General features: G+C 35.7%; 1 protein-coding gene across 2 annotated transcripts in view; it reads left to right on the top strand.

Annotated features, from left to right (window-relative positions):
• The window catches only part of CDK19 (cyclin-dependent kinase 19), a 197,888-nt gene that overhangs the window by 145,576 nt on the left and 36,942 nt on the right, over window positions 1-15,370 (top strand). For both annotated transcript variants that reach the window (XM_012651233.1, XM_012651234.1), the window contains exons 3-4: window positions 4,537-4,647; window positions 6,668-6,808. In XM_012651233.1, coding sequence (XP_012506687.1) covers window positions 4,537-4,647; window positions 6,668-6,808 — 252 coding nt within the window. The remainder of the gene's footprint in view (window positions 1-4,536; window positions 4,648-6,667; window positions 6,809-15,370) is intronic.

The following is a 15,370-nucleotide window of genomic DNA, read 5'->3' as shown; positions in this document are numbered from 1 at the left end:
GCCACGGCACTCACTCTAGCCAGGGCAACAAAAGCGAGACTCTGTCTCAAAAAAAAAAAACCAAAACAGATATAAAATGAACACATTTTAAAGATTTTATTTAACTTATTAAATGAAAGAACCAAACCAATGTTATAACGCATTCAAAGGAGAATCACTTAGAACAGACACATGTATAGATCACTCACTTGTTTAGTGGTATGACCATGAAAACAGGTACAGAAGGTAGTCAAAGTGTGGTACCTTTTCTAACAGGTGGCTTCTCCACTAACCCATTTTCCCTAACATGTTCTCAGTGACACTGGAGACCTCAATGATGATACTTCTTCCTGTTTGTGCCGGCCTTTGCCTTATTGTATATGGTCTTTGCCTTGTCTCTTGCTTTGATTTCTAGACCTCTTCCTAGAGATGGAGATGAGGCTGAAAGAGGAATTAGAAGGAGACATAGGTAACATTAGACAAAATGGACATAAGTGACATCAGTTTGCTATTTCTTTTCCTCAGTCTACCTTCACAATTATATTTAGTGACTTACAGAAACCTGTAGGGTAGAAAAAACCATAACAGTTATGCAGAAAAAGAAAGTGTGTATTGCTATGCTAGAAAATGCAAATTTGGGGATTAGGGAAGAATTCCTAGGGAATGCATGTAGTAGTATGCTTTACATTCTTCCCTCATCTACAGGCACACCTCAGAGATATTGCAGGTTCCGTTCTAGACCACTGCGGTAAAGTGAATATCACAAAAAAGCAAGTCACACATATTTTTCCCAGTGCATATAAAAGTTATATTTACACTATACAGTAGTCTATTAAGTGTGCAGTAGCATGTCTAAAAAACAATGTAGGGGTGGGTGAGGCAAAAAATTTTTTAAAAAACCAATGTCTATACCTTAATTAAAAAGCACTTTACTGCTAAAGAATGCTAATGATCATCTGAGCCTTCGGTGAGTTGTAATCTTTTTGTTGGCGGAGGGTCTTATCTCGATGTTGATGGCTGGTCACTGATCAGGGTGGTGATTGCTGAAGGCTGGGGTGGCGATTTCTTAAAACAAGGCAACAATGAAGTTTGCTGCATCAGTTGACTCTTCCTTTCATGAAAGATTTCTCCATAGCACTTGATGCTATTTGATAGCATTTTACCCAAGTAGAACTTCTTTCAAAATTGGAGTCAATCTTCTCAAACCTCGCTGCTGCTTTATCAACTGGATTTATGGAATATTCTAAATCCTTTCTTGCTCTTTCAACAGTGTTTCACAGCATCTTCACCAGGCGTAGATTTCATCTCAGGAAACCACTTTCTTCATAGCTCACTACAGCTTCAGAAAAAAACAAATACTTTCTTTGATCATCTGTAAGAGGCAGTTCCTCTTCCCTTCCAGTTTTATCATGAAATTGTAGCAATTCAGTCACATCCATCTTTAAGCTCTCCTTATAATTCTAGTTCTCTTGCTATTTCCACCACATCTGCAGTTACTTCCTCCATTGACATCTTGAACCATTCAAAGTCATCCATGACAGTTGAAATCAGCTTCTTCCAAACTCCTGTTAATGTTGGTATTTTGACCTTCTCCCATAAATCACAAATGTTCTTAATGACATCCAGAATGGTGAATCCTTTCCAGAAGGTTTTCGACTTAACATTGCCCAGATCCATCAGAGGAATCACTGTCTATGTCAGCCATAGGCTTTCAAAATGTGTTACTTTAAAGAATAAGACTTGGTAGTCGAAATTATGCCTTGATTCACGGGCTACAGAATGGGGCTGGGGGAATAGGGAGATACTGTTTAATCGTGTAGATTTTCAGTTTGGGATGATGAAAAAGTTCTGGAAATGGGTAGTGGTGATGGTGAATTTACTTAATTCCACTGAACTGTACACTTAAAAATGGTTGAAGTGGTAACTTTTATGTTATATGTATTTTACCACAAGAAAAAAGGTGATCTTAGAGGTACCATGCGGCTGTAAAAAAGAACAAGAAAGATGTCTGTATATTGATACTGTAGTAATATTGAAAGATAGCCAGGATAAATTAAGTGTAAAAAAAAATAACATGCAGAACAGTTGTATATTATACTATCTTTTGTGTAAATAAGGGAGGATAAAAATACAAATTCACATTTGCTTTTATGTGCATAAAGAAACATTGCAAGGATTAAAGAAGCAACTAGTAAAAGTTGTTACCTCCAGGGAGGCAAGAGCAGTAGTAGTGAGACATTTCAATATTTATCCTTGTATGTAATTTTGACTTTTGAACCATGTAAATGTATTATCTAGTCAGATTAATTTTTTTAACATGTTACTTAAAATGAATTCATTGTAAAGGGATCAACAATTTTTAGTTACAGAGAATGTAATTTTTAGAGGTGTTGATTAACTGTTGCTGCAAGTGTCATCCCCTCTCCCAGACAGGTGAGGTCCAGGAATCCGGAGTCTGTGCAAGTGTGTGTTGTTTTAGGAGCCTGGCTGAGATGCAAAAGTGGAATTTCACCTTCATATCTCTTTTAGGCTGTATAGAGAACATATTTTTGGAAGAAAATAAAGGCAAACTCTCAAAGTTCGTCAATACCAAGGAGTCAGAAAGAGGGAGACAAGTCATTATGCCTGGGGTGAGGCCTTTTACCAGGGTCCAAGGATTTCAAGGCTGGCTGGGGCGATGGGATCATTAAAAATATTATTTGAAAGAGTCAGCCTAAAGCGTTCAAAAGCAGCAAATTTTAGCTGTAGCTCTACATCTCTGCAAAATACAACTTTCTCTGATTCCATCATTAATGAGAAGCATATTATGTCTAACACTTGCATCTGAAGCAAGAAGCAGAGCTGCTTTGTATTTCTTAGACAGTACCAGCTGAGAGAGCAGCTGATAGCTGAGCACTGCCTAATCTCTCTCCCCACTAAAGGGAGTAGGACTGTTATGTCTTCCCTGTTCATTTCCCTTTCAGCCTCCCTTTCCCACCTAGACCCAACAGGAGATGGAGAGAGAACACCCCCGAGGCAGGCTGTGAAAAGTGGAAGGTGGGCTAGGGACAGCCCAGCCCCTCCCAGCTCTTAACTTCTTAGCTGTGTTCCAGGGCACGTGGGTTAGAAGCAGAATCAAGGGAGTCATATCCTGGAATCGTGACCAATTTATAACTGGAAGAGCACTTTAAAGCAGAGTTTTCAAGGTGTAGATGAACACAAAGAGCTGAGGTACAGAGCCAAAATGAGAGAATTGAGAACTAGGAAGTCTGTAACTGAAAATAGTAAAGAAATAGGCAACTGGAAAGTAGTCTATAAAAATTCCAGAGATGGAGTTCAGGTGATTTTTACGTGATTCCAGCACAGGCACTCAAGCTACACTTTACTCATTTAAAGATATTAAAGTTATTAGAATGGGTAAGTAGTTATTTTTCTCTGCCTCATCGATCTATTTATAGGTCTGTCTGCCCTACTACGTTGTAGGAATTGAAGACAAGCACTTGAGCTGTGGTGGAAAAAGCATGGACTTTGGAATCAGGCAGATCTATTTAAGTCTAAACCCCTTCTCTTTCTTGCTGTTAGACGTTGGTCAAGTTTTTATCACACTGGACTTTGGGTTCTGTGTGCATCATTGTATTGTTATAAGGATTAAATGGGAGAAAAACATTTTGTATATAATCATCTTGCACATACAACGTATTCAATAGATATGTTCTTCCCTTTTCCTTTTTGTATCTTCCACAGAGCTTCACCTTTAAAAGTTATTCAAAATATTTATCCACTTGAGTATGTTTCTACCTAGGAAATGTGAACCTTGGTTAAGGACAGCCCGAGGCAGGCATATTTATAAGGCTTTTACCTTGAACAGTTAACGTCGTTGTTAAATATTTTATCAAGCGACTGTCTGTTACGTGCCAAATGCTGCGTATTCACTTGCTGATCTGGTCTTTCTTCCGTGTTGTCAAAGTCCAGCTTGGAGCTTATACTTTGTGAAGGCCTATTCCTTTTTTTTTTTTTCTATTTACAGGACCTCTTCTCAACTCCTATTTTTATCAGTGGGTATAAGAGTCATTTCCTTAAACTCAATTCAAACAAAACCTTAACCATACAGTCTGGGCATGGATAAGTATAGAGAATGTTAGATATCTTTCCTTCTTTTGTCAAATATTTATTGAGCACCAATACTGTGCTGGGGTGGATATAACCAGTGTCAATATATGATTACTGCCTCCCAAGGAACTATTCCTCTAGTAAAAGAGATATGCATGTACCAAAGTATAATTAATTCTTTACCAATATGATACCACTTTTGTTTACCATTTTACATTTTACCATTTAAATTGATCCTGTTTTAAAAACATGCACATACACATAGAAAAAGGATTGGAAAGATATGCACCAGGATGTTGTCAGAGCTTACCTCTGAGTAGTGGTATTGGGTGGTATTTTTTTCTTTGATTTTGCTTACCTGGATTTTCTAAATTTTTAAAAATTTTATTTTGAAATAGTTATAAGAAATTCATCATTTCCACTTCCTTGCTAATAGACTAGTGACCCCTCTCTTTCTCTTGCATTTAGCTTTTGCGAGAATTGAAGCACCCTAATGTGATCGCATTGCAGAAGGTGTTCCTTTCTCACAGTGACAGGAAGGTGTGGCTGCTGTTTGATTATGCAGAACATGACTTGTGGGTAAGTATAAACTCACTGTATTTTTAGGATTATTTTATATAGGTATGGAGCACATATGTATATGGTCCATATTGCTAATGTACAGAAAGAAAAGATCGCTCTGATAACCATAGTTCAAAATAAATTTAATATACCCTATTTCAGGCTGTTAAACCCAAAATAAATATAATAAATGTAAATGTTAATTTTAAAGAATTTGTGCAGTAAACTAACATTTTACTGAGAACACAGTATTTGTAATATTCAAAAATTTCATTTCAGAAAATTTTAATGATTGGGAGATTATAATTTCATGCAAGTAATTAGTGGCAGTTTAGTAATATGTGTGGTGAAAATTACTTTCTTTTGTGATACTCACGGTAGTTCAAATTTAACCAGCTATGTGCTTGTGAATAGTTTCTCTTTCCAAGTGAAGGTCAACCCCCTGAAGCATTTTTCTGTTTAAAACTAGCTCCACCAGATAGAAGTATATGTACGCCCATAATAATTACAAAAAATTTAAGAAGTATGTGTGTGACTGTGCAAATTTTAAAGACACTTTATCAATATATAATAAAAGCAAAAATTGTTAATTCTTAACTTTTAAGATTAGGAATCAGAACATTTGAACATTTTATCTGAAGAACTGCTAAAAGTAAAAAAAATTCAAATTTGGCAGTAAATTAAAATTATGGGTAATTAAATTTTGATTCAATATGGTGTGGCTTGTCATCTATATAAATTATGTATCTGTTTAGGAATAACTTTAACAGACTCAGGTATTAAAGGAATTTTTAGAATTCTTGCTATTATAGCAGATACTGATAAGAATCTCTAGTGTATTTTTCTCAATTTTTTTCATGGATATTCATAAAAATTGTATTTTCTCCATTTTTCTGTATTCTCCTAAATGTCTACCAAGGTCTAATTGATAACGCATGTACTTCACTTTGAACATCAGTAGTGTGATGAAAGATGTAGTGCATTAGACTAGTCAGATCCTGTAGAGCTGCACTGTACAATATGGTGCACACATTCATTGTACCTGGTTCTCTTTTTCTAATGTGACTGTTAAAAAGTTGAAAGTTACATATGTGGCCCCCATTATATTTGTAATGGAAATTGCTGCTATAGTATAAAACTCTAATTTTCTGTTAGTTTTTAAAATCAAGTGAATGTTATTGAACAGTTGATAAAAATTAGGAAAGCTGCATAAATAGCTCAATGATTTTACGTAACATTTGGTCATTTTAAAGTTAGTAGAACACTGATGACTTTACCAGTATTGTTTGAACAGGGCTTTGAAGGCCCTCAGTGTCCATTAGGCATGTTTTAGACAGAGGGTGGGTGGGGATGGAGGTGGCAGTGTGGGGACTGCGGAGCAGGTAGCATTTCTTCCCTTTCATTACAATGTTTTTATAACCCACAGTATACTATGTGGATGAAAAAATTTGAATATGATGATCCAGTTGTATATATTTCAGTGGGATCGAATTTCCAATTTTTCTTTCCTTCCTCCTTTTTAGTGATTACCTATTTAATATTAACTCCTAGGAATATATCCTAATTCATTCTGTGCCAAAAGAATGTGGCACTTTCCCAATAATTCAAGTATACACATAGTCAGTGATGTTACCCAAATGCACTTGGTGCTAACTTTTTATAGAATAGAAAGATTTACAATTTTTTTCTTCTTTTTTTAAATCTTTCATTCTATCAGTAGAGAATATAACTAATGCTATTCTTAAGCAGCTGTTAGATATCAACCTTTTTTGCCTTTTGGTCCTATTTAATGAAAATCTTAATGGTTTCAGTAAATATAGTCATTTTGACCCCAATTAACATGATTACATTCACCCCCAACATAGATTCAATTTTAGTCGACCTTATTATTCAAATTATTTTTCTTCCTGTCATTATTGGCCTTTAATAAGTAATTTTAAAATACAGAGCATTTATTACAGCATCGGCTTGTATTTTATTGGCATAGATATTAGCAAAGAATATATTATTATAGTATGTTTTATTTTTTGATTTTTAGCATATTATTAAGTTTCACCGTGCATCAAAAGCAAATAAAAAACCCATGCAGTTGCCAAGATCTATGGTTAAATCATTACTTTACCAGATTCTTGATGGTATCCATTACCTCCATGCAAATTGGGTGCTTCACAGAGACTTGGTAAGTATGTTTCTTTTAAATTCATCAATATGTTTTTTTCTCCTCTTTTAAAAAATATCTTTTCTTTTTGGTACAATTATAATAAAACGTTAATTATAGAAAATTTTGAAAATACACATAAGCAAAAAAGAAGGAAATAAAAACCCATAAACCTATAATCAAAAGAGTACCATTATTAACATTTGATGTATATATAATTCCATTATATTTATGCATGGCTATAAAATGTCAGTGTGATTTTAAGCAAATGATTACTGCCTAATTTTAATGGAGTAATTGCATGTGAAAATAGTACGTTTTAATCCAGTTTGTTCTTCATGTTATTGTTCATCATTACTGAAAACATAATTAAAGACTGGGTTCCCATGTTTTTCCCTTAAGATCTAAACTGAAATACTGACATGGCATCTGATAAAAAGAATTTTGTTATCAGCATTAACAATAAATAAATGAATAAATAATTCTTAATAGGTGGGATATACTTTTTAGGCAAATTAGCCATAATTCAAATGTTTGACTTTAATTTTTTATTCAGTGTACATGTAACAACCATTTATTAATATCAAATTATATGATAGATATTAATCTTCACATTGTCGTCAGTTTATGTTGATGAATTTTTTGTTTGTTCTTAAGAAGATATGATTATGGAATAGCTGTAATCCTTATTTTATCCTCAGTTTATCTTTGGAGGTTTTATTTTGTGCCCCCCCCATCCCCAAAGTGGTATCATGATCATTTTTGTCTTAGGCTTTTGAGAATTCTAGAGATATGGTAGGGATACATCTAGGTAGATTCCATTTTATTAACTGAGGAGAGGTCTTTTATTAAAGAAAAAATGAATGCATAGAGATCTAGTTAATATCCCTTGGTACCTTGTCAGTCAGGCCTAGTGATATGACTTGATCACCTCTTGGTGTGGCATTGTCGTTAAATTAAAGCCAGATGATAGGACCCACAAAAGATGCATTTACCATTTTAACAGAAATGATAAATATAATTTTTATTTTAACAGAAATAGTAAATTATAATTTTTAACTGAAAGGTTCTTCAAGACTTCCACCTATCCACTTTACTATTAGCCATAAGTCAGCATGTTTTAAAATGATCGTTGGGTATATGAGATTGTTCTTATAATGACGTGACCTCCTTCATAAATGGGCTTTTAATCTGCTATGTGCTTAATTTCACCTATGAGAGTTATATTTTTGAATTTATAATCTTGTTTGAATCATTGATCAGAGTCTTTTATTGAAGGTTAATTAATTTGAGCTCTTCTCTCTTGTTTCACAAAATTGTATATTTTGTTCTAAACAGCATAGTTTAACACATTTTACTCATGATATTGTCACCTGAATATCCACTGGTACTAAAACTCAGTCTGACCAGGACTCAGCTTTGTCCCGTCCAAACTTGCTGCTGCTTTAGTGTCCTCTATTTTGGTTATGGCGTTACACTCTTCCTAGCCTAGAAACTTCTTTTACCTCTCTGCAGACTCTTTTTTGCACTCTACATCCAGAACTTGCCAAATTCTTTCAGTATTGTCTCTGAAATATCTTTTCCGTTCATATTTTTTCTTTTCTTTTTTAATGTCTCTGATGCTAAAACCGTGAACCATTCATCTATTTTTATCTCTAGTGCCTCACTCCTAGTTCAGGCCTTTATTATCTCTTTCTTGTGTTATGGTACTAACCTCTTAACTTATCTCCTTGTCAACAATCTCTTTCTGCTCCAGTCCATGTTAGCCCTTCTAACTAATGACTCAGCTCCTGCTCAAGAACTTTGAAATATTATTTATTTTTTATTTATTTTATTTTTCGATACAAGCTCTCCCTCTGTCACCGGGGCTAGAGTGCAGTTGTGTCATCATAGTTATAGCTCACTGCAGCCTCCAATTCCTGGGCTCAAGCAATGCTCCTGCTTCAGCTGGGACTACAGGCATGTGCCACCAGGCCCAGCTAATTTTTCTATTTTTTGTAGAGATGGGGGGGGTCTCTATTGCCCAGGCTGGTCTCTAACTCCTGGGCTCAAGCAATCCTCCCACCTTGGCCTCCTAAAATGCTAGGATTACAGTTGTGAGCCACCGTGCCCGGCCAAGAACTTTGAAATAGTTCCTCACTGCATACGGATGAAAGCTCTAGTTCCTTATTTGGCTTTCAGGGTCTTACCAGATATAGCTCCAACTGTTTTTAAAATTCTTCTCTATTCCTGCTCATTTTTCACGTACACTTTACTACTAACCTATTGGTTGTTCCCTGTATCCTCCTGAGATTTCCTGCCTCAGTGGCCTTTATTTCCCCTGTCTTAGCTACATACTCAAATACTTATTGTCTTTCAGGGTTCAGCAGAAATGTTAAAACTTATCATGTCCATTTCTACGTGGAAATAATTTCTTCTTGTTAGTGGTTCCTCTTGTGCTTCATTTTTACTTTTCTCATGGTGTTTACCTATTAGTATTATAGTAATTTATATAGATGTCTTACATCATCTCCTGGCCTGTAAACTTCTTGAAAGAGCAGGGTCTATATCTGCTTCTTTTTGTACACCACTACCCCTGTACACAAGAGGTGTTGACAAAATATTTCCTCCGTGAGTGAGTATCAGTGAGGATATTATTACATTTTTTGGATCAAGTATTCGAACACACTGTCCTCAGTGAACATTTATTATTTTCTTGAATGGATAAAGCGTGGAGGGATAGGGACAGTACAAATACGACTGCATCAAAGACCTTCTTCTCAAGGAGCTTACAGTCTGAGAGAAGAAATGTGATATGCCCACAAACAATTATACTGTACGATAGATGAGAGAGAATGTGCTTGCAGCTACATGAGTGGTACAGACTAAATGCTATTCAAGGTCAGAAGAGATTCTGAGTAGGGGTTACAGGAAAGTGTCAGAGAGCAGGTGGCATTTGAGCTAGACTTCAAAGGACATGTGGAATTTAAATAAGAGATTTAGGGGCTGAAGGCAACCTAAGGGAGTGCTGGATGTAAAAATTCTGAGGTTAGAAAGCACTTGGATTATCTCAAAAAAGGGCATGGTGTTCTGCCTGGCTGAAATATGGATACGCTGAATTGGGGTAGCATGAAGTAAGACTAGAAACTGAGACAGGCCCTACATATCAGGCTAGAGAGTTTGGTGGGGGCGAGGGGGGTGTCTTTTTGTTTGTTGAAGTACTGAAAGTTTGTGAGCAACAGAATGAAGGTTTTGCCCTCACTAAAGAAACCACCACTGATTATTATTACTTTGTCCATAGCATGACCACAATATTGAAAATGTGTTCTGAATGTGGTTCTGATCTAGGATAGCACTTGTTTATGTTTTACTCACACATTTACTGAATGCCTCCACTCCTCAAGTAACTCTAATAAGATTTGAAATTTTGAACCAACAGGAATCTAGTCTGTGACAGCCTCCTCAATTCTTTTCACTGATCATGAGTCGTGATATCTGCACTATACTGTCATGGTTTTGCCAAAGTACTTTCAGGAGTAGAAGATTTAAACTGTATGTTTACTTTATAATTGGTGGTAGATACAGAAATATAAAATATACCATGTATGAATATGGTATCAAAAGGATGATGGAGACATTTGAAAAATCATTTTTTGTGAGCTTAGGAGTAGAATTGCTGTTTTAGTCAATGACTAATTTTTTTTTTTTTTTTGAGACAGAGTCTCGCTCTGTTGCCTGGGCTAGAGTGCCGTGGCGTCAGCCTAGCTCACAGCAACCTCAAACTCCTGGGCTCAAGCGATCCTTCTGCCTCAGCCTCCCGAGTAGCTGGGACTACAGACGTGCACCACCATGCCTGGCTAATTTTTTCTATATATTTTTAGTTGTCCAGCTAATTTCTTTCTATTTTTAGTAGAGACGGGGTCTCGCTCTTGCTCAGGCTGGTCTCGAACTCCTGACTTTGAGTGATCCTCCTGCCTCAGCTTCCCAGAGTGCTAGGATTACAGGCATAAGCCACCACGCCCAGCCCTAATTTTTTTTTTTAATGCTTCATTTTCTATTGCTGTAAGAAATCTGGCTTTACACTATTTGTTAGTCACGACCATTTCAGAGTGCTCACCAAATTTTCATTTGATTGAGAAACCTGGAAAATCCATACAATTAAAGGTGTTAGTAAATATAAATTTGCACTGTAATAATATAACCCCTGAAAAAGTAAATAAAAGCCAGTGTTTGGGACATCACACACAGAAGCGTTACATCATCAGAAAGATTGGTATTTTTCATTATGATTGATTTTCTATCAGGAAGAGTATTTTAATTGTGTCATTTGGATCCTAGAATTTAATACAGAAATAGGGAATTTAAATAAAGTCACCAAAAAGATCATTTAAATTGAGGAACTGCTTTAAAAGGAAAGGAGAAAGAGAGCTAAATATATTCACCTTGGCTGAGAGTCAGTGAAGTAGAGACATAAGTCTACAAATATTTGGAACCTGTAAACACCAAGAGAGAAAAGATGTATTCTAATTTTGCAGCAGGATATAACTAAGAGTAAGAAGATGAAATACAGGATGACTCATTTTTATGGGATTACTATTTTAGTCGACTGGAGGAATGCCAAGACATAGTTTATCTCTTATTCAAAATTATGAGCTTCTTGAGATCAAGGTCCATAGCTCACTAATTTTTGTGGTCCTCGCATTGGCATATTGTTTGTGTTCATTAAGTTACTTGAATTCAGCAAAGCATCTGACAATTTCACATTATTCTTTGGCAAAGATAGAGAATTGCTGGCTAAATGATAATATTAAGTATATTTATGGCTCCTTAGTTTTAGAATATTGCTACTGGATCACTGGCATAAATTGAACTATCAGTTAGACTATCTCTTTTTTGCTATTTTATCCTAGTATCTAGCACGCTATAAGCACGAGGTCTTTCCTGAATAAAGTATTCGAATGAAAGCTTGGCCTTGACCCTAGCTCTATCTTTTAAAAGACATTCGTGGAGGTTTCATTTTAAAACTATAACTTGGGTTTTGAATAATTATTTTTCATATTAATATGAGTAAATTTGTAGTCTTTTGAAGTCTATAGACACAAATTACTATATGATCTACAAACATGGTACAGTATATGGAAATTTTATGAGATCCAGTTGAGAGAGAAAGTAATTTTTTTTTTCCTGAATCTTTTGGGATTTGTTATTAATTAGCATCTACTAAACATTTTTGGATCGTCAAAAAGTCATTTCTGTCACAGACCAAAAGACTTGTTTATACTATTAGAGATGTACTAGAATAGTAATAATAACAAAAAACCCTTTCCAATACTTTGAGTCAGATATGATTTCAGTTGATTAAAGAAAATGAGGCAAACTGGGTGCAGTGGCACCTGTAGTCTTAGCTACCCGGGAGGCTGAGGCAAGATGATCCCTTGAGCCCAGGAGTTTGAGTCCAGCCTGGCAACATAGCAAGATCTTGTCTCTAAAAAGAAAATTTTTTAAAAATTAAATGATATTTGGATCTTGTTGTTACCCTTTTAATAAAATGCTGAAAGTCCCCTTCTTTCATATATAATTTTTCCATGTATAAAATTTGCACAAGTGATGGAGTTTGGGATTCTAAAGAGATAAAAAATATTATTATAAAAAAATGTTATAATTATCCCTTCCCTTTTAGAAACATTCTTCAGTGATTTATTTTCAGAATTCAGAATATGTTCCTTAATTTTCCCCTCCTCTCCTCTCCTCTCTTCTTCTTCCCCTCCCTCCTATTTATTGAACCAAAAGTTTACTTAGAGCAGAGGGAGGTCTAGAATTCATCACTTTGAACATACCTAGAGATTTCTATCTTTTAAGACAGTCTGAGGCCTCTGTTTAACACTAGTGTTAGTACTTTCTTATTTGTATATTTGTATAAAGCAGAGGCAAAAATGCAAAGAAAAATTTAAGTAATGGCAAAAACATTGTTTTCCAAGGTGGATAATTCTGCTGAGTTGTAACAGCTAGCTGAGAGGCAGTGAAAAGACACCGTGCTGAAGGATGAAAAAGATCTTTAGCAAAAGAGAGTATTTAAAGACATCACTGTTTGAAAGTCCAGTATAGCGTATATGAAAGTCAAAGACTGCCGCCCTCTGTTTTCACTCAGCTGGAAGAAAAATGCTGTACTGTTAATCTTTCTGAAAGTTTGATTAAAATAAATGCTCAGTGGTTAGAGAAATCTGTGCGTGTAGGACGGCTTCTCTCTGTACATGGTCTGACAAGGAGATACAGCAAGTCTTTAATTTTGTCTCGGCTAAACAGGGCCTGATAAGGCAAATGTGTTACACTTCAAGGAAACCCTTAAAATCTTACTGTAACCCTCATGCCAGCATTTTGCAGGCGTTTATACTGTTTTAGAGTTTTAGTGTTACTTGGTTCTTATGATATGGAAGCTTTGAGAGCCTATACTTTAAAAAAAAATTATTTCTAAGATAGCTAATCTCGATCCTTAAGCCTCAGTTTACTTTTTAATATCTGTAAAATTGGGATAATCATAGGTAATTTATATGGTTATTGACCCCCAGATCCTGAGTTCCTGAATTCCTCCCAATTTCCCTTCTGTAGAAGCTTCTGTACATTCTTTCTTGATCCCATCAGTAGCCCAAAGATGCCCTTTCTTTTAACCTCTTTCCTCCCCAGAATTCCTTTAGCCTGATATTCTTTCTAGCCCCTTCTGCTTTACAAAGTAGAGACCTAGTATAAATACATGAAACATGCCTCTTAGTGTTTTAAAAATAAAAAAAAGTAGATTATGTTTATTCCTGTTTATATTTAAATATTGCAAATATTTTTGCCAAATCTTCATATTTAAAAATACGAAAGTTTAAAATAAGCTTGATTAAATGAGATCAAAATTAACAAGTTCTTCAAACTTCTATTTTTCTTTCTTGAATGAGATCTTAGTAAGAGAGGTTTTGGAGGTAACAATTCCATCTAGTCAAACGACTTTTTATTTGTTATTTTTTATTTGATTTATTAAGTTAACATTCTACTTAAAGAGAGTTATGGCAGGAGGCAGTACTTATTTTGATATGACTTAATCATTCTAATTTCTTTTAAAATGTGAAACTAACAATTAAAAAGCAAAATACGGCTTGGATATCTTCTAACCTGCAATTTTAGGTGATTTGGACAATTACAAATCTTGTCATGCTGAAGAATCATCCTAGTGTTCTTGCCAGTAACCTTTGATCCCTAACCAGTTCCTTAGAGCTGTATCCTTGACAGTCTCAGCAGGCCTGCAGTCTGGAGGCCTTTGATGGTAGTGATGTCATTCATGGGCAGGACTCCTGTCCTTCTGGCACTACATGAGGCCTTGTGAAGATCAGATGAGATGTTTCTTAACAGTGCTTGCTCTGGATACTGTGACTCATACCTTACGTATATAAGGAGGTAATATTGAGGTGTTTTCTAAACATGGGCTGTGACTTTCTTTTTTTTTGCACGACAGCTTTTCCATCATATGTACCCATCGCGCAGTAACTGGAGCTTTCAACAGAGTCCTGCACATTTGTCAGTTTGAGTATTATGCTCCACCATCTGTTCCATAGGCAGAGGATACACACTAAGAATCACACTTCCACGACAGCAAGTTTTAAAGTGGACATGATTTGACTCATAGTGACATATAAGGCCCCTTAGTGGTTAGCTCAGGGTCAGGGCTCATTTGATGTCCCTGACTTTAACATAAAGTTTTAGAGCCTGTACTGACAAACTCGTGTGTTTAGAAGGCTGTTTCCCAAACTAAGAGGGCATAACCAAGATGCATTCCATAGACAGCAATGGCAGGAACTGGGTAGGAACCAAAGGTTCCAGAATGGGAGCCCCAATACTTTGAGGCCTGTGATAAAAACTGAAGAATCCATTCAGGCATGCTAATTTTATTAAATTGATTTTATTGAGGTAGAATTTATATACAATAAAAGGTATGTATTTTAATTACAAATTGATGGGTTTTGATAAATGTATACTCAGGTAATTACCACCATAGGCATTCTGTTAAACTAGCAACATAGATCCCTTATTGAGAATGAGGGGATCCTGTGAGCAAGAACGGATAATTCATTTTGCCAGGAGATTACAGATGATGGTTATTTTGCAGGGCCGTGCTCTCAACTAAGCACACATCTGGGTAGAAGTCTTCTAGAGGTGAGGGCCATAAATCAATTAAGTAGTGTTCATTTTCCCAGTGTGCTTTTGCTCTCACAACTCTGGCCTGGAGTGCATCTCTGAGAGAACTGGGTTCTTATCTGGATCTGCCACTGTGTGTAGGTTCTGGGCCTTTCACCTCTGTGGCCCTCTGTTTTTTATCAGTAAAGCTAAGGTTTGATAATTCCCATCTCTGACACTCTTAATTTTTCATGCTAATAAGACGTATTTGATTTGAATGTAGATGTTACACCTGTAAATAGAAATCTACTCTCTCCTAGTGTTGCTTCTCTGAGGAGAGACTGTCCTTGTTAATGAACGGGATAGAATCCCAACGCCTTTGTAGCTGTATTCCTGCCATTGATATCAATGTGAAATATATCTTTTTTTTTTTTTTTGAGACAGAGTCTCACT

Source organism: Propithecus coquereli, unplaced genomic scaffold (assembly GCF_000956105.1).
Source record: "Propithecus coquereli isolate 6110/MARCELLA unplaced genomic scaffold, Pcoq_1.0 Scaffold35, whole genome shotgun sequence".
NCBI classification, from domain to species: domain Eukaryota; kingdom Metazoa; phylum Chordata; class Mammalia; order Primates; family Indriidae; genus Propithecus; species Propithecus coquereli.
This window is presented reverse-complemented; position numbering and strand designations above follow the sequence as displayed.